Source organism: Eriocheir sinensis, chromosome 8 (genome assembly GCF_024679095.1).
Source record: "Eriocheir sinensis breed Jianghai 21 chromosome 8, ASM2467909v1, whole genome shotgun sequence".
NCBI classification, from domain to species: domain Eukaryota; kingdom Metazoa; phylum Arthropoda; class Malacostraca; order Decapoda; family Varunidae; genus Eriocheir; species Eriocheir sinensis.
In genome coordinates this window covers 14,110,911-14,130,910 of record NC_066516.1, presented here as the reverse complement: position 1 = coordinate 14,130,910, position 20,000 = coordinate 14,110,911, and the positions used below count along the sequence as shown (strand labels likewise).

The 20,000-nt window shown below is 40.9% G+C and overlaps 1 protein-coding gene across 14 annotated transcripts in view; it reads right to left on the bottom strand.

Moving 5' to 3' along the window:
• The window catches only part of LOC126995572 (rho guanine nucleotide exchange factor 4-like), a 232,256-nt gene that overhangs the window by 32,901 nt on the left and 179,355 nt on the right, over positions 1-20,000 (bottom strand). For all 14 annotated transcript variants that reach the window (XM_050855228.1, XM_050855235.1, XM_050855233.1 and 11 more), the window contains one exon: positions 1,376-1,590. In XM_050855228.1, the coding sequence (XP_050711185.1) occupies positions 1,376-1,590 (215 nt within the window). The remainder of the gene's footprint in view (positions 1-1,375; positions 1,591-20,000) is intronic.

Sequence of the window (20,000 nt, the reverse complement as noted above, 5' to 3'; positions counted from 1 at the left end):
AATAAAGGAGAGAAAAGAAAGCAGGAAGGAGAATGGAAAGAAGGAAGGAAGAAGAGAAGGAGAACGAAGAAGATAATGACAAGGAAATACTAAAAAAGGAAAGAAAAAACGCATGAAGGAAGGAAGAAAGAAAGAAGAGAAGGAGGAGAAAAGGATGGGGAGAAAAAAAAATGATGGAAAAGAGAAGAGAATAATTTGAAGGAAATAATAACAAAGGAGAGAAAAGAAAGCAGGAAGGAAGGAAGGATGGAAAGAAGGAAGGAAGAAGAGAAGGAGAACGAAGAAGAGGAGAATGATAAGAGAATGGGGAGGAATATGAACAAGGAAATACTAAAAAGGAAAGAAAAGAAAGCAGGAAGGAAGGAAAGAAGAAGAGGAGGGGGAGAAAAAAAATGATAGGGAACAGAAGAGAAGAATATGAAGGAAATAATAATAAAGGAGAGAAAAGAAAGCAGGAAGGAAGGAAGGAGGAAGAGAAGGAGAAGACAGAAAGGGGGAATGACAGGGGATACTGGGGAGGAATATGAAAAAAAAATATATATATTAAAAAGGAAGGAAAAGAAAGCAGGAAGGAAGGAAGGAATGAAAGAAAGAAGGAAGGAAGAACACAATCTAATTACTCCAATTTCCTTCACATATAAATATCTTCCACACACACACACACACACACACACACACTCTACGTTTTCCTTCCACAATATATTTTCAACAATACTTTCTAAATATAAAAAAATCAATCAATCTCAATGAACTAAAACTTTCTATCTATTTTATATCTATCTATCTACTATATGCTTTAAGATGAATTACTATTTTTCTCAGTGCAATTTCTTTCTTTCTCTCATTCTTTCCCTACAAAAAATATATAAATTCATCGTTGCAATGCCAAAAACTTGACCTTTCTATCTATCTGTTAATCTATCTACGTTAATCTGACTTACTCTTTCACATAACTTCATCTCTCTATCTCTCTCTCTCTCTAACTTTACCTTATCTTACCTGACCTGACCTTACCTACCCTACCCTACTCTACTTTCCCTACTCTTACCTAAACTAACTTTATCTTACCTAACCTAACCTTACCAAACCCAACCTAACCTAACCTTACATAACCGAACCTTACCTAACCTAACCTTACTTAACCTAACCTAAATTTTACTTATCTTACCTAACCTTACCTAACCAAATTTACCCTACACTACCATATCCACCCTTACGTTACCTTACCATCCCAAACCCTCCCTAACCTAAATTTTACTTGTCTTATCTAACCTTACGTAATCTAACTTACCCTACCCTACCATATCCACCCTTACGATACCTTACCATCCCCAACCCTCCCACCTCTCCCCTTTTCTACCCTCCCTCCCCTCACCTCTTGGCCCGGTGCAGGGAGGCTGTGTTGTGCTGGGGCAGCCTGTGCGCGGGCCGGACCTTGATGGGCTGCGGCGTGGACAGCTGGCGCGAGTAGCAGGTGGCGCCGCGTCCCCCCACGTCGCTGTGAGTCCGCCGCACCGCACGCGGGTTCGGTTCCCTCAGCCCCCCGCCGCCGCTGCCGCCGCCCCCGCTCGCGTCATCGGCGAGACTGGCCTGTGGAGGGAGGAAAGGGAGTTGTTATTAAAAGGAAAACATTGTGTGAGGGAGGATAAAATTTAATATAGCGGGTAAGAAATTGAGGCGAGGAAGGGAAGGTATTTGAGGTCTGAAACATATAGCATAGTTTATAGGAGTCTTTTTTTATGGGTGAAAGGATAAAAACAAGACAAAAAATAGGGAAGAGGAGGAAAAAAATGTAGGGAAGAGTGGAGAGGAATATGAAGGAAATAATAGTAAGGGAAGTAAAAAAAAAGCAGGAAGAAAGGAAGGAAAGAAGAAAGAAGGAGAAACAAGAGAAGAATGATAGGGAACAAGGGTTAGGTAGCAGGGTATTCAAGTGATATCAGGAAGAAAATAATTATAAGAAAACATGAAGAAAAAGAAGGAAAGGAAGGGAAAAATAAACGGGAACTATGAAATCTATACACAAGTTACAGACATTTAGAAGAACAAAAAAAGAAAACAAGAAAGAAACTAGAGAAGGAAACAAAAGACAACATTAATAAAAAAAAAGGCTAAAATAAGAAACCATGAAGAAAAAGAGAAGAAAAGACAACATTGGTAGAAACAGAAAAAAATACGAAAACATGAAGAAAAAGAGAACGATAAGAAGGGAAACTAAAAGAAAACTATTAAATTTATATACGTGACAAAGATTTAGAAGACATAAAATAACATGAAAGAAACAAGAGGAAGAAAAAAAGACAACATAAATAGGAATTGAAAAAAAAAAATAGTAGCCTAACATCCATTCTTGAAATAAATATCGACTAGGCTAATTCATACGTCTGGAAAATGTAACGAAATAATAAACATGACAAAGACGAAAATCAATACATAAAAAATGGAGTTATTATACGTATTATTAACCCCTGTAATCAGTAATGGACTCCCCCTTTCCCTCTCCCTCCCTTTTTTTCTCCATTCCCCTTTCCCTTTCGATCCCTTTTATCCCCTCCCGTCACCCTTTCCTCCCCTCTCCCCTTCCTCTCCGTTATCAATTCCTCTCACCTTGCTTTATTTTCTTTCCTTCCTTCCTTCTTCCCTTTCTTCTACCCCCTTCCTTCCTTCCTACCACACCACTCCTTTTCTTACTTTTTTCCTTCCTTTCCTCACTCGACTCCCCCTTCTTCTCTCCCTTTCCTTCCTCATCCTTGTCCCCATTTCTTCCTATCTACTCTATCCCATTCCCTCCCTTCCATACCCTACCGTTCATCCCCCTATATTATGCTTCCCTTCCTCCCTAGCTCCTTCCTTCCTTCCTTCCCTATCCTTTCTCATACTTTCTTCTACTCCATCCCCATTCCTTTATCCTCCCTCCATACCCTATCCCTCTTTCACCTCTATATCCCCATCTCCCTTCCTCCCTCGCCCTTTCCACCCATCCTCATTACCGCCATTCCTTCCTTCCTTCGTCCATACATACTCTATTTTATTCTTTCATCCTCTCCTCCCTATACTCTCTCCCTCCCTCCATCCATCCTTCCAGAGCCCACGCCTTCATTCCTTTTCCTTCCTTTTCCTTCCTTCCTCCCTATCCCCTTTTCTCCCCCCTCCCCCCCCTTAGTAACCCTGAGTGACACGCCCGAATCAATAATCATGAATAAAAGATTGGACTCACGTGCCCACCATTGAAAAAAGTGACAAATCAAGAGCAAGGAATAAAGAAAGGACGCTATTTATTCACGAACACAGGGGACACGAGAGAGAGAGAGAGAGAGAGAGAGAGAGAGAGAGAGAGAGAGAGAGTCATTGTGGCGTCTAATTAGGAAGTAAATGATTAAAGAAAGATATAAATAAAGGCTTTGTGGAATGTTATATGGACAGGAAACACGGTAAAAAAAAGTAAATTCTCTCTCTCTAACGGATTACAGCAGCCTACTTTATTTTTCTTTCTTTTCTGTTCTCTCTCTCTCTCTCTCATTTTTTCTTCTCCATTCTCCTTTCTTCTTTTTACGTATTTTTTTCTTCTTTCATCATTTCCTTTTCTTTTCCTTGCCTCTCCTGTTGGCGGGGAGGATGGGAGGGATTTAAAGGGGGACGGGAGAGGAGTGTGTTGTTATCACGTTACCCTCTCTCTCTCTCTCTGAAATTGGCTGCCAGGGACAAAAACTTCACTTACGGGATTAACTTCGGCTTCGGGGATGACAGTTTCAATTCCTAATCTTCGTTAACAAGAGTAAAAGAAAACGAAATAAAAAGAAAGAAGAATAAAAGTAGGTAGGCTGCTGAGAGAGAGAGAGAGAGAGAGAGAGAGAGAGAGAGAGAGAGAGAGAGAGAGAGAGAGAGAGAGAAAGGAAATGAAAAAGGATGAAAAATAAAGTAATAAGCAGCTGATCCGTGAGAGAGAGAGAGAGAGAGAGAGAGAGAGAGAGAGAGAGAGAGAGAGAGAGAGAGAGAGAGAGAATGGTAATTATAGGATTTGGGGGGAACTTATTTTCTACAAAACGCGAACATATATCACTATTATTACTACTATTACTATGATTATTACCGCTGATTATTCATTTTCATAGGTACCATTATATTATTAGCATTATTATTATTATTATTATTATTATTATTGTTGTTGTTGTTACGAACGTCGACCAACTTGCAACGGCCTTGGTCTCGGTCTTGGTGTGAGTGACCCCGTTGTAGCACCACACACACACACACACACACACACACACACACACACACACACACACAAACAAACAAATCCCTCTAGGTCATGCACGCGACGCCCATCAACACACACACACACACACACACAAAAAAAAAAAAAAAAAAAAAAAAAAGTAACGGTGATCCATGTGTGTGTGTGTGTGTGTGTGTGTGTGTGTGTGTGTGTGTGTGTGTGTGTAAACGAGTATAGGAAAATGGATTTACTCGTACCTTTTTTTTTTCTTGATACACTCGTTCCTTTAAAAGACCTAATAATAAAATGACGGCAAATAAAATGAATAATAAAACAAAATAATAAAATAACGGCAAATAAAATGAAGGAAGAAAAGAAGGAAATAGAAAAGAAAGCCGGAAAAGGAAAGTAGAAAAAAGGAAACACGAAAAAAATATAACCCCTGCAGACTTTTCGAAGATATACAACAACAACAACAATAATAATAATAATAATAATAATAATAATAATAATGTGATGAAACGAAAATCACAAGTAAACAACAACAACAACAACAACAAAGCGTTTACAATATCATTTCATTTTAACCACGACAAAAAATCCTCCTCTTTCTCCCTCTCCCACACTTTAAAAAGCCTTCAGTCCCCTCTCTTTCCTGTTTCTCCACACACTCTTTCTTCCTGTTCCTTCTTATTATTATTCATCAACTTATACGTGACTCACTTTCTCCTCTCGTCATAGTTATTTGTCACAGTTAAGTCCGGGAGGGAAGGAAACGAGGGCCTGAATGTGGGACTGGGACAAGAAAAGTAGGCTAGGAAAGAGTGGAGGAGGGCAGGAAAGAGTGAAGGGCAGGAAAGAGTGGAGGAGGGCAGGAAAGAGTGGAAGTGGACAAAAAAGAAAGAAGAGACGAAGAAAAGAGGGATTAATAAGAGGATGGAAGGGAGGGAGATAAGGAAACAGTGGATAAATATGGGACACAAGAAAGAGTGGATGAGGAGGAGAAAGGGAGGGAGGGAGGGAGGGAGAGAAAGGGATGGAGGGTGGTGGGGAAAGAGTGGAAGTGGACAAAAAAGAAAGGAGAGACGAAGAAAAAAGGGATTAATAAGAGGATGGAAGGGTGGGCGATAAGGAAACAGTGGATAAATATGGGACAGAAGAAAGATTGGACAGGAAAGAGTGGAGGAGGAGGAGAAAGGGAAGGAGGTGGGGAAAGTGGATGAATGTAGGACAGAAGAAAGAAAAGAAAGTGGAGGAGGAGTACAGGAAAGAAAGGAAGAGAAGAAAATGACGAAGAAAGGGAGAGGAAAGAGATGAAAGGGAGGGAAGAACGAAAGGAAACAGTGAATATGGGAGAAGAAATAAAGAACAGGAAAGAGTGGAGGAGAAGAAAGGGATGGAGAAAGGAAGGAAAGTAGGGAGAGAGAAAGGAAGGGAAGGGAATGGATAATAAATGTGGAATAGGAGATAGGACGGGAAATAATGGAGAAGATGAAAGGGAGGAAAGGAGGGAGGGAGAAAGGAAAGGGGGGGAGGAGGGAGGGAAGGAAACAGTGGAAGTTGCAAGCAAGCTATTTATAACACTCATTTAAATAAGGAAAGGAAATAACGGTTTACAGGATACGTGTGTAATACCGAGAGAGAGAGAGAGAGAGAGAGAGAGAGAGAGAGAGAGAGAGAGAGAGAGAGAGAGAGAGAGAGAGAGAGAGAGATTTATGGCGCCATCATCACACACATACACACGAACACAAAAGAATAAACAGAAAAAGAAAGAAAACAAACAAACAAATCTATTCTTGGCTTTCTCGGCGTCTGAATGGAAATGTCACACACACACACACACACACTCATTGAATTCAAACTCGCCACAGTATCGTTGTTAAGAAAATTGTAAGTCCTTGGGAAACGTTGTAGTTAGGAATAAACACGCACATTTAAACTTATTCACACACACAATAAGTCAAAATGAAATACGAAACGAATATATATAAAAAAAAATATACATACGTTCAATACGGTTTCTACAATGAGCCTCGTCTAATTCTTTCCTTAAACGCTTTTCTTTCCCTATTTCAGCAATGGTAACCGTAGAACCACAATAAAAGAAAGGCAAAATAAAAGTGAAAGAAAAGGATGCAAAAATTAAAGATGTCTTCAGTAAGATTTCGATCATAAGTAAATAGCCTCGTCTATCTATACTTCTTTTCTTATTTCAACAACTAAACGTACTCACACAATAAATACAGATAAGTAAATAAATAAATAAAGCGAAAATAAAAGATAGCCTACGTTTAGTGAGGTTTCGATAATAAGTAAATAGCCTCGACAAACTTTTTTTTCTTCTTATATTAACAACTAAACGTAAGTACACAAAAAATATGAGTCAAAATAAAAATAGCCTCGTCAAACTTTTTTTTTCTTTTCTTATATCAACAACTAAACGTAAGTACACACAAAAAAATGTCAAAATAAAAATAGCCTCGTCAAACTTTCTTTTCCTTTCTTATATCAACAACTAAACGTAAGTACACAAAAAATATGAAAGTCAAAATGAAAATAGCCTCGTCAAACTTTTTTTTCTTTTCTTATATCAACAACTAAACGTAAGTACTACACACAAAAAAAATGTCAAAATAAAAATAGCCTCGTCAAACTCTTTTCTTTTCCTTCTATCAACAACTAATCGTCAGTACACAAAAAAAGTCAAAATAAAAATGAAAGAAAAAAGATGCAAGAATGTAAAGAGATGCGTTCAATAAACGTTACGACAAAGAGTAAACAGCCTTGTCTTATTCTTTTCTTATTCGTTTTTCTTCTTTCTCCGCTTCGACAACTGTAAACGTACGTAAAAACATCCAAAAAGAAAGTTAGAATAAAGAATTAGGAAAAAATGGAATAACGAAAGACACGTTCAATTAGGTTTTCATAATAAGTAAACAGCTTTGTGGATCTCTTTTCTTAGATGTATTTATTTCCTTTGTTTTTGTTCTGAATTGGCATATGATAATGAAGAAGAAGAAAAAGAAGAAGATGATGATGATGTCGTATTTCCAGCAGGTTATTTTGTATTACTTTCATAGTCTATTCCAAAGCAACCGTAAAAACGACTTTCGAGATTTGCTTTAGTTTCTTCGTCAAATTTTTACTCTCCCTGCTAAGTCACTGGTTCTTATTGGCAATGGGCCAGTCTTACAGTCCAGTACAGCACGTTTGTAAGCTCCCCAACCAAACACAAAACACGACGAAAATTCCTTGTATAGTGTTTTTTTTCACATTTGTTATCTTTTTTTTATGCCCCTGAACTGACTCCTCTGCTGGAAAAAAAAAAAAAAAAAAACACTATACAAGGAACTTCCGTCGTGTTTTGTGTTTGGTTGGGGAGCTTACAAACGTGCTGGACTGGACTGTAAGACTGGCCCAATGTCTTTTCCCGCGTGTTGGGGCTGTAGCGATAATGGGTAGCTTGTTCCTGCTATCACATCTTCGCCCTGTCATGCATTCTGAGGGTTGCGTGTTTCCAGCCAGTCACTGTTAGGAATTTATTATTATTACTATAACTATTATTGAGATCCATGAAAGGGCATCAAAGGAATATACAAAAATGTCTGAGCCATTGGTATAATTATTCAACAAACTCAGCTAAAATAATTACGTAGTTTATCAACTTAATTGTACTACCTGTTCTTTTTTTTTATATTCAGACTCATTAAGGTTTATTTCTAGCTATTTTTCTTCAGGAATCAAACTTATGAAAGCGAAATTGCGTAGCCATATTATTTTTAGTTGAACAGATTATTGAAATTTTATTGAATCTTATTACGAATTTATTATATTTACTATTATATGTATGATTTATTTTCTTTGATATGCTTTCGGCTTTAATAACATTTCCAAAGGTCACAAAGGAGATAAATCTAGGTTCCAAGAGTGTTTTCCACGTCCATGATGCAGAAGCCTTGTCAGACTATCACCAGGATAATAAAACTACCCACGGAAATCCCCACAAACAATCTCTACGAAGCCTTATCAAACGTTGGGTGTTGTGTAAGCCCCGAAACGTTTGAGAATGTGGGAAAAGGTTGCGTTTCTGGCGGCAATACTGATAAAAAATAGGCCTATACCAATCTCGTGTGTGTGTGTGTGTGTGTGTGTGTGTGTGTGTGTGTGTGTGTGTCTACCGTACGTAATAAACAGGCCAGAACGAAGGTTTATGACAGCTATTGCAGGTAAAGATCTCAGGAGTATTATGAACTTTACAGCAGCTCAATACATGCGTGCCTAAAGTACAGTGCGTAGACGTAGTAGTAGTAGTAGTAGTAGGAGGAGGAGGTTTACAAGCGCTGCGTTTTGTGGTTTCATAAAAGAAAATCCAAGTCTACAGGTAAGAGAGTGGATATCAGAAAGGGGATCGATGTCAGATTGGGGGTATTGGTTCTCTCTCTCTCTCTCTCTCTCTCTCTCTCTCTCTCTCATGCAAGGGTCTTCTTTATAGTGTGACGTAGTTTGTCTGTGTGTGTGTATGTAATAGGAAGCTAAAGCGTGTGTGTGTGTGTGTGTGTGTGTGTGTGTGTGTGGTTATTCCATGAAACACACACACACAAGTAACGGTTGGAAATTAGAGAAGCATTTCCGAGTTCTTTTTAATGTGGCCTCATTATTGTAGTTATTATTATTAGTTATCATTCTTCTTCTTCTTCTTCTTCTTATTATTATTACTACTACTACTACTACTACCGTACGCTACTATTATGAATGCTGTATTTTTATCATTGTCCTTTAACTTTCTTGCATATCACTCCCCCGAAGACAAAACTATATATAATTCCTTTTGTTAACACAGGCAAACAAAAATCTTAAGAGTACGAAGAAAAAAAAATCGTTAGGTTCTCTCTCTCTCTCTCCTCCAGCCGGCGGCCACGACATTCCATCCTTAAATCCCTTCAGGTTACCTCACATCACATCCCACGGACAGGAGGAAGGAGGGTATTCTCTCTCTCTCTCTCTCTCTCTCTCTCTCAAATACCACAGAAGAAAAACGTAAAAATAAAAAAATACATATACGATAACAGTAATATAGGTATGAAATAAGATTATTGAAACACCTGACTTGGGGAGGTTGAACGAAACGAAAAGTTATGAAAAGGAGGAGGAGGAAAAGAGGAGGAGGAGGGGGAAGGAAGGAGGGAGGGAGGGAGAGGACACCTGCTTATGCCCGAAGGTGTAATCATGACCTCAAGCACGTATTGCAACCCCTCCTCCTCCTCCTTCTCTTCCAACTACTACTACTACTCTCTTCTTGCTACCAATCTTACTCTATTACTACTCCTGATATTACTTCAACTACTACAACTACTACTACAGCTGCTACTATTACTACAACAACTACTACTACTACTATTACCACTTAACTCTGGCAAGCCTCTTCCATTTCATTCTCTTCCAACCTAACTTTTTTTTTCTCTTGATGAGCAAAAGCTAACACAACCAGTTTTTTTTTTTTTAACTGGCGAGCAAACTTTACCATTCTCTCTCTCTCTCTCTCTCTCTCTCTCTCTCTCACATTAAGCCTGCCTTCAAGCTATTTTCCTTCCTACTTCTTTCACTCCTTTTCCTCTTACTCTTCTCCGTAGTATGTCCTCTTTCATCAAACTTTTTTCCCCTTTTTCTTATTTTCTTGTCTTTTTTTCCTCGTTTTCTATCTTTTGTTGCTCCAATTTTCTGATCTTTATTATTTGCTGTTCCTTTTCTTTTCCCTCCCCTTCCTCCTTTTAACCTTCTTTCTCTTTAACTTCCTATTTTCATCATTTTCTTCCTCTTTTTCTGCTCTTATGTATCTTGAGTAACCTATTTTTTTCTTATCTTTCTCCTTCTATTAACCTCCATTCTTTTCTTCTTCCTCTATTTCACCATTCTCTTCCTTTATCTCTTCTTACGTTTATTGAGTAACCTATTTTTTTCCTCCTCTTAACCTTCCTCCCCCTCCTCCTCCTCTACCTCTTCCTATTCTTCAGTTTTCTTCCTTATTTTCTCCTCTTACGTTCATTGAGCAACCTATTTTTTCCATCCTCTTCCTATCTTTCATCATTACCCTTTTTTCTCCTCTTACGAACCTCTCTTCCTCCTCCTCCTCTACCTCTTCCTATATTCTTCATCATTTTCTTTCCTTTTTGTTTTCCTTTTACATACCTTTAATAACATCTGGAGACCTGCATATATACCCATTCTTGTGCTTGTTCCTACACCAGCCAGCCTTACACACACACACACACACACGGACTGGCTGGGCGAGTGTGTGGGAAGCCCTTGTCTATTTTAGGTTCTGTTTGGTGTTTGCGAAGTTCTTGTCAACAGTCTTACAGCGTACAAGAGAAAAAAAATGTTCCTTGCAGACTGGACTCCACCCTCTCTCTCTTTCTCTCTCTGGGCTTGTCTTTTTTCTTCCCCTATTTCAAGGTTTGCTTTCTTGTTCTGCTTGTATTCTTATTTCCTCTTATTCTTATTCTTTCCACTTTCTTTTATCTTTATCCCAACGTCCCCAGTTTTTTTTCTTTTCTTTGCTCTCGTTCGTTTCTTCCTTCCTTGTTCTCTTTTATCCTCTTTTTCCTTCTCTGATTTTTATGTCTAACGTTCTCTCTTTAGCAATTAGTTTCTCACAAATTATATAGTAGTCTTTTTCTCTCCTTTTATACTTGCTTCCCTCTTTCCACTTTCTTTTTAATTCTTTGCCTGTACACTCTTCCTTCTCTTCCTTCAATAACTCGTTTTCTTCTTACTCCTCTTCACTTTTTTCCCTTCTTCAACAGTTCTTCCTCTTCTTCAAATTATTAATCCTTTGCCTATATTTACACTTTTCCTTCTCTTTACTTAATAACTCGCTTTCTTCTTACTCCTTTTCCTCTTCGTTCATTCCTTTCTACACCAGTTTTTCCATTCCACAACACACACACACACAACACACTTTCCAGGAGTAGTATATATTATGCAGAAGAGTTCACTGTCACACTCTCGCACCGGAAAAGATTATACCATTACAACGTTAGCGGCATGCAGATGAGGTTCGCAATGGCCTGAGTGTATGTGTGTGCAAACGTGTGGGAAAAATACAATACTAATATCCAAGCCAGCTGTTGTTTCCTTGCTGGAGTGTGGTTGTCTTTATTTATAACACCAGAGAGGGATGGAAACTATCTTCACTGTCACTATCTTCACTGTAACACACCAAGAAGAGATAAATAAGAGATGAGAACTTGAGACTGGCTTTCTGACTTCGCTCCTGAAACACACACGCACACACTGACTGACTGGCTAGCTGACTGGACTTGGCCTCTCTTCCTCAGTTCCTCTCCCTTCGTCCCTCCCTTGCACCCTGCCCACCACCACCACCACAGCTGCCCATGGCCCTTTACCCACCCTCCCAAGGACCAAGGGACGGGAGGGTAAAGAGATGCCAGCTCGCTCTAGTGGGCAACCCAACCACCCGGCAAGTTGACAGCATGGAGCAACATCACATCTTCCTTCTTCCTTTTCCTGGTCCCCGCCCTGCTCTAACGTACTCTCCCTTCCTCCTCCTTCTCCCTGTGCCCCCTCACGGTCTTATAACCTCCTAATTACTCCCCCGGCACACAATGGGGGCGTGGCGAGGGCTTAAAACAACAGTAAATGGAGTCTCATCATCCACGCCAAGGAAATTACGAGGTGGCATCTTGGGGTCTTGGGAACAACCGGCCACTCCCTCCCTTCACCCTCCATCCTCCTCTCTCCCTCCCTCTCCCTCCTTCCCTTCGTTCTCCCCCCCCCCCCCCTCTCCTTCATAATTACCCCTTTCCTACTCGCTTTTCATTCATACGAGACGAAAAATTAGTTACATAATTATATCAGTTTTAATACGGAAAAGGAAAAATAACTACCCTCTCACAATGCCTCCCCTTCCCTCTCCTATGCTGTCTTCCTCTTTTCTCTCCCTCCTCTTCCTTCTTCCTCCCCTCCCAAGTTTGTTTTTTGCATATTCCGGCAGGGCAGAAAACTCGTATAATATTATCGTCGCTAAGGTTCACTTCCCGCGTCACAGATATCCGAAGAATTATGGAGTAAAAACCTGTTCGCTCGTATACGTTGCTGGGGAACTCGAAGGCGTGTGGACATATTTACTATTTGTTGGTTTGACGAATGAGTGAAATTAAATTAGAACGTAGTATGGCTCAGGCTAACCTCACGTGGTAAAGATTAGAATGATAAAAACAAAAATTAAATAAGAATCTGATAACAGCCCTACGATATGCCTCAGAAGGGATTGAACACGATCGAGAGAAGGAGAAAGGAGACGAAAGAAGAGAAGACGAGAGACAAACCTAACTTAACCTAACCTTAGATCTTGGGATGGAGGAACAAGTAGTACCGAATAAATAAATAAAAAGCTAACGTCTAGTATGAATGAAATGTTAGAAAGACAGGGGTAAGAAGAATGAGAGGAAGAAAGAAGGGAGGGGGGGGAGAGTGGAAGAAAGAAGGGAGAGTGAGAGAAAGGAAGGGAGGGAGAAGGGGTTAAAGAAGGAAGGGAGGGAGAGAAGGGGAGAAAGAAAGGGAAAAGAAACAGGGGAGGGAGAAAGAAGGGAGGGGGGGAGAGAGTGGGAGAAAGAAGGGAAGGAGGGAGTGGACGAAAGGAGGGGGAGAAAGAAGGAAGGGAGAGAAGGAGAGAAAGAAGGAAGAGAGGGAGAGAAGGGGAGAAAGAAATGGGAAAGAAACAGGGGAGGGAGAAAGAAGGGAGGGGGGGAGAGAGTGGGAGAAAGAAGGGAAGGAGGGAGAGTGGGAGAAAGAAGGGAGAGATGGGGTTAAAGAAGGAAGGGAGGGAGAGAAGGGGAGAAAGAAAGGGAAAAGAAACTGGGGAGGGAGAAAGAAGGGAGGGGGGGAGAGAGTGGGAGAAAGAAGGGAAGGAGGGAGTGGACAAAAGGAGGGAGAGAGTGGGAGAAAGAAGGAAGGGAGAGAAGGGGAGAAAGAAGGAAGGGAGGGAGAGAAGGGGAGAAAGAAGGAAGGGAGGGAGAGAAGGGGAGAAAGAGAGGGGTAAGAAGAACGGGAGGGAGAAAGGAGGGAGGGAGAGCGAGGGAGGAGCATAAGAAAGTTTCGTTGAATATTTCCTTCTTGGCGGGTTAGAAACTTCTTTATCATCGCTCAGCTTTGGCTCACGTGCTACAGATAAGAGCACAAGGGCTGTCTAATAAATCAAGACACAAACAACCACAGCTCTACGTTTCCTGCAGGGCCGAATGCTAGAAGGTATTTCGTTTTTAATTCAAACTATAGACGGAAAACTTTTATGTATGACAACTCCAGCAAGGGGTAAAAAGAAGAAAAAAAAGAAAGAATACATACAAATCATTTAAACTGCAAGGGCGAGTGTTTTGCTAAGTTCTTTCGCCATTTAGTTCTTAGAAGACGCAACACTCGTTATTAAAAGATCGCTTAGCTACAGTATGGCAAAAAAAGAAAAAGAAAAAAAAAGAAAAAAGAAAAATGCTTCACGTTGCAAGGCCGAGTATTACAAAGTCCACTAATACACATACAACAGAGGGGAAAAGTAAAAAAAAAATATATATATAATCATACGATAACAGTAATACAGATGTGAAATAAGGTTATAGGAACACCTGCTGACTTGTAAAAGGTTGAAGAAAACGACTTAGAAGGAATATTGGTACAAACTCTTTCGCTTTTAATAACAAATGTAACTGGACGGGACCTTCTAACATATTATTATAACACATCGCTTAGCTACAAGCACTAATATAAACAGACAGAAAAAATAAACTAACAAATGCTTAATGTTGCAAGGCCGAAGGAAACACGAATAGGCTATATTATACAAGCTTAGTAATACCACATCGCTTGGCTACAGTAATATAAAGACAAAAACAACAACTAACAAATGCTATATATATCTTGCAAGGCTATATTGTACAATCTTAGTAATACCACATCGCTTGGCTACAGTAATATAAACAAACAAAAAACCACTAACAAATGCTATATATATGTTGCAAGGCTGTCATAATTAAAAGTAGGCTACGGTATAATACAAGATTAGTTCATTAATTTTGTTTTCTCTTGGTTCTCACACTGAAGGACTTTTCACTTCACACGCATACAACAACAAAAACGTCCGGTTAAGAAACGTTGACAACTGGCTACCGAGAAAGAGGTGAATGTGAGGTATTTTCCGAGAACGTTGACGGGAAGGGAGGACGAGGAGGAGGCAAGCAATGAGAGAGACAGAGAGCGTGTGAAACTTTTCAATCTTGCTGTTGGTGACGTGTTGAGGGGGTGGAGGAGGAGGAGGAAAAGGTGTGGTAGGGTGAGAATCTTGAGTGGGAGAGAAGGGAATGAAGGGAGGGAGGGAGAGGGGGAAGGGTTATGTGTGAGGGTGGACAGAAAGAAAACAAAACAAAGATGGGAGAGAGTGGATGAGGGACACAAGGGAAGAGGGAAACGAGGAGGAGGAGGAGGAGGAGAAATTTTAAGAAGTGTTGAGTCATGTTTTCGTCTTAATCATTAAATCAGGAGGAAAATTACTGAGGTCCTAAATACACTCACCCTGCTACTCCTCCTCCTCTTCCTCCTCCTCCTCCTCATTTTCCTTCTTATTCACTTTTTTTCTCATAACAGCATGACATCATATTTCCTCAACGGTATTTTCCTATTATGTTTCCTATTATGTGCCTTGAGTGTAAAATTATAATTAAACAAAAACTGGTTGAAAAAATATTGAAGTAGTGACTATGGTAGTAGTAGTAGTAGTAGTAGGAGTAGTAGTAGTAGTAGTAGTAGTAGTAGTAGTAGTAGTAGTAGTAGGAGGAGGAGGAGGAGGAGGGGGAATAGGCCACCTGTGCTACCTGCCACTGAAGAAGGAAGAAGGAAGGAGGAGGAGGAGGAGGAGGAATGTGTTTCAGGTGAAGAGAAATACCAAGACACGGACGGAAACACCTTAATCACCACATTACCTCCTTTCTTCCACCTCCCCCTCCACCTCCACCTCCTCCTCCTCCTCCTCCTCCCCCTCCTTTCCCCGCCATTCTTCACCATAATCCCTCCCTTCCCTCCCTCATTAGTTTCCTCCCTTCCCTCTCTCAACCCTTTACTCCCTTCCGCCTCATTCTCTCTCCCTCCTTCGCATTCCTTCTTCTCTTCCCTCCTTCCCAAATCTCGTTAACTTTTCTTCTTCGCTTCCTCTCTCCCTTCCTTCCTTACCTCTCCTTCTCTCGTTGGCTTCTCTTCCTTCCTTCTTCTCTCTCTCTCTCTCTCAATCGCTTTACTTCCATTTTCTCTTTCACAAGCGTTCAATGCGTTAAGGACTTGGGGATTAAAATCGCGTCAAACCTCAAATTCTCACATCAATGCATCGATGCAGCAAATAAAGCGAACAGAATGTTGGGCTTCATTAAAAGAAACTTTTTATTCAAGAATAAAGATGTAATACTTCCGCTCTACAATAGTTTAGTCAGACCCCACTTGGAATATGCGGTACAGTTTTGGTCTCCCCACCATGCAAAGGACATTGCTAAACTAGGTGTTCAGCGTCGAGCAACAAAAATGATCCCTTCCTTGCGCAACAAATCCTACGAAGAAAGGCTTTCCACCCTTAACATGTTCTCTCTTGAGAAACGTCGCCTCCGAGGAAAACTGATCGAATGTTTTAAAATACTTAATGGTTTCACGAATGTAGACAGAACAAAATTGTTTGTGATCGATGACACTTTGCGAACGAGGAACAATGGCACAAAACTCAAATGTAGACAAGTAAATTCAGACTGCACCAAATTTTTCTTCACCAACGTTGTAGTGCGAGAATGGAATAAGCTCCCACCATCAGTGGTCCAGTGTAACACGATTGACTCCTTTAAAAACAAGCTCGACCGTCACTTCCTTGAACTTAATATTAACTAGAGTAGAAAAGCAACGTTTTGGAGCCATCTGATTAATGTAAAATCACTTAGGTTTAAGGACAGACCACCTAGTCTGGACCATGGGGTCTGTGTGGTCTGATTTTCTATGTAAATCTATGTAAATCCTCCTCCTCTTTCCCTTATGTTCCTTCCACTCTTTCAGTCTTTTCTATTTCCTTTATTTCATTCTCTCCCATTCATCACGGGCAATCTTATCTGGCCATTCTCTCTCTCTCTCTCTCTCTCTCTCTCTCTAATTCATTTATCCTAGTCTCCTTTATTTCCTTTCCTCCATCCCTCACATCCTTTCTTTCAATTTAGTTAAGTCTTTCTCTTCCTCTTCCTCCACCTCCTCCTCCTCCTCCTCTTCCTTTGCTTGTCTCTTTACTTTCTAAATATCTCACTTAATTCTTTCTTTTCCCTTCCCATTCTTCGTCATTTTTTTTCGGATTTCATTACTCTCTCTCTCTCTCTCTCTCTCTCTCTCACACACACACACACACACTCTTATATTCCTTCTCTTATTCTTCCACCACCACAACACATCTGCAATAACAACAATAATGATAATAATAATAATAATAATAATAATAATACCTGTTGCTTTATGATTTCCTTCCAATCAACTGCATCCACCTCATCGTTTTCCTTCCCCTTCTTCTTCTTCCCCTCCTCTTCCTTCTCCTCCTTTTCCTCCCCCTCCTCCTCTTCCCTCTCCTCCCCACAAAACTCCTTCAGGTACTCCAGGAAGAGGAAGGAGACGAGGTTCAACAGGTGGAGGAGCTGGACAGAACAATCCTCCACTGCCTCCCACATCCACATTGTAGGAATAATAAAAAGAAAAGAAAAAAAAATGGAATAGGCAAAACTTTCGAATCCAAGACTTTTCTATATATTTCTTTGGTTTATCCGACCTTTCTTTCTGCGTAGTAACATCTTTATTTTTTGTCCTTTTTGTCTCCCAGTCTTTTTTTTTTCTTAGTTTCTTCGACTTTAATTTTTCGTCTTGTATGTCTCTTTTTATCTTTCTCCCTTTTATCTTCCCTTTTCTTTCTCTCAGAACAGGTACTGCTTAATATTTCAGTACAACTCCGTCTTCAGTACAACTCTTCATATTTCTGTCTTATTAATATGTCTCTTTTTCCTTCCCCTTCTACGCAGTTCAACTCTCACACTCACCGAAACAGACAACATCACACAATCACCGCCGCCACCCCAATCTTCCTCCTCCTCTTGAAAGCCTTGAAATCACACGGACACACACACGCGCACCGAACTAGTCACCAAAGATAGCGATGTCTGACTGAGCACTGAGGTAAGAGTGCGCTGGGGGCCTCCTTTTATCATTGATACGAAAAGCAGGGGGGCGGGGATCGGGAGGAAGAAGGGGGGTGAGGGGGTGGGACTGGGGTAGAAGGGATGAGGGGGAGGGACAGGGGAAGAAGGGGGGAGGGGACAGGGAGGAAAGGGCAGTTGAACAGAGATTGAGCAGGTATGTGATAAACTATGTGAGGTCACGTTGTTCTAGAGACTGATAAGATAGTGATTCAAAAAGAGGAGGAGGAGGAGGAGGAGGAGGAGTGCTGATAAAGAGTAAATTGATGAGGATTGTGGGTGGAAGTCGGTGGCAGCGCATACCTAAGTGGGTGATAAAGTGGGTGGGTGGATGAAGGGGTGGGGAGGTAAGAGAGAGTGGACAGATGGGTGGGTGGATGCAAGTTGATGGGCGGGGAGAATACATGGATGTGGAAAGCGGTGGAAGGGTGGAAGACTATAGGGGGAAGGTGAACAAGTAGGTGGAAGTGAGTGGGGAGGGATGTGAAAGGGTGGAAGAGGTGGGGAGGTAAGAGGAGGTGGTTAGGTGGATATACGTGGTTGGGGAGCGGTATGAAAAGGTGGGAAAGTAAGGTAAGGGAAAGTTGAGGTTATAGGTAGGTGGGAGCAATACACAGGTGGGGAGACGTATGGGAAAGGGAAGAAAGGGGAGGTATTTTAATTGGTGGGGAGGGAAGTAGGGAATATTAGTGAGAGGGGGGGGAGAAGGGGTAGTAGATACGGGCATGGATTGGGGAGGAGAAAGATAAAGGGTGGGGGTGATAGGGAGGAGAAGAATGAAGGAAGGAAGGAAGGAAATTTAGAAAGACATCAGAGCTAAAAAAAAAAAGGAAAGGAAAAACAAGGAACAGGGGAGATGGGGAGGGAAGAAAAGAAGAAATGTATAATAAAATAAGAAAAAATATAGAAAAAAGAAAGGAAAATAAGAACAAAGAGAGGAAGGAAGGTCAAAACGAAGAAAAGAAGGCAAATAAAGGATGTTGAAAATGAAAGAAGGAAAAAGGGAAAAATGATGTAGGAAAGGAAGGAAAGAAGGAAAAAAGGAAAAGAAGATTGCCTAACATGAGGAAAGAAAGGAAGAAAGAACGGTAGATAGAAACGAAAAAAAGGAATGTAGAAAGAAAGAAAGAACGAAAGAAGGAAAGGAGGGAGGAAAGGACGGGAAAGAAAAAAAAAAGAATGTCGAAAGGGAAATGAAGAATAAAATAAAGATGAAAAGAAAGGAAGAGAAAAAAGGACATCAGAAAGAAAGAAAGAAAGAAGAAAGAGCAAAAAAACTAATACCGGAAATTTAGGTAAAAAAAAAAAAAAATTAGGAAGGAATGGAAGAAAGGACAGAGGAACGGAAGGAAGGGGAATAGGAAGGAAGGGCAAGAAGGGACTAAAAGGGACTGTCTAAGGGGGTGGGGGGTGGGGTGGGGGGTGAAGGGACCAGAAGAAAGGAAGTTAAAGGGGGGAGGGGAGGGGAGGGGCAGGAAGGAAGAAAGGAAGGAAATGAGGGGGGAGGGGGAGGGGGAGGAGATAACATAACAGGTGAATCAACATAGAAAAAAAAAAAGAACGAAAAATGAGGCAAGACAACGACGTGTGTGTGTGTGTGTGTGTGTGTGTGTGTGTGTGTGTGTGTGTGTGTGAAGGTATTTCTGATAACATTTTTTCCTCACGCCGTTACGAGGGGAAGAATGAGGGGGAGGCTAATCCATGCTGGGGCTAATAATAATGCTCTCGCTCTCTCTCTCTAGTTTGAACATTCTCACATTTTCTCCAATCCTTTTCATCACCTCTCTCTCAGATTGTGTTAAGGGTACACTGATATGACTTCTCTCACTGTTTCCAAGCGCTGATGATGATGATAATGATGACGTCGAGTGGTGGTGATGGTGATGATGACAATGGTGGTGGTGAAGATGGTGGTGGTGGTGGTTGTGATGGTAATGATGATGGTGGTAGTGATGATAACGGTGGTGGTGAAGATGGTGGTGGTGGTGGTGGTGGTGGTTGTGATGGTAATGATGATGGTGGTAGTGATGATAACGGTGGTGGTGAAGATGGTGTTGATGGTGGTGGTGGTGGTTGTGATGGTAATGATGATGGTGGTTGTGATGATAACGGTGGTGGTGAAGATGGTGGTGATGGTGATGGTGGTGGTGGTTGTGATGGTAATGATGATGGTGGTAGTGATGATAACGGTGGTGGTGAAGATGGTGGTGATGGTGGTGGTGGAGGTGGTGATGGATGGTAATGATGATGGTGGTAGTGATGATAACGTTGGTGGTGATGGTATAAATATTAATGATGATGATAATGATGAGGATGAAGAAGAAGAAGAAGAAGAGTAATGGCGCAGTGGTTGGAGTCTTCGACCTCGCATTCTCGTGGTCTTTGGTTCGACTCCCACCCGTCCTTGCGTTGCGGTTAAATATGATAATACTTGCATGAGCGGATTGAGACTTTCGTAAATAGATCAGGATGTGTATAAAGTATTAGTGGAGAAAAACACGAACAACAACAATGAC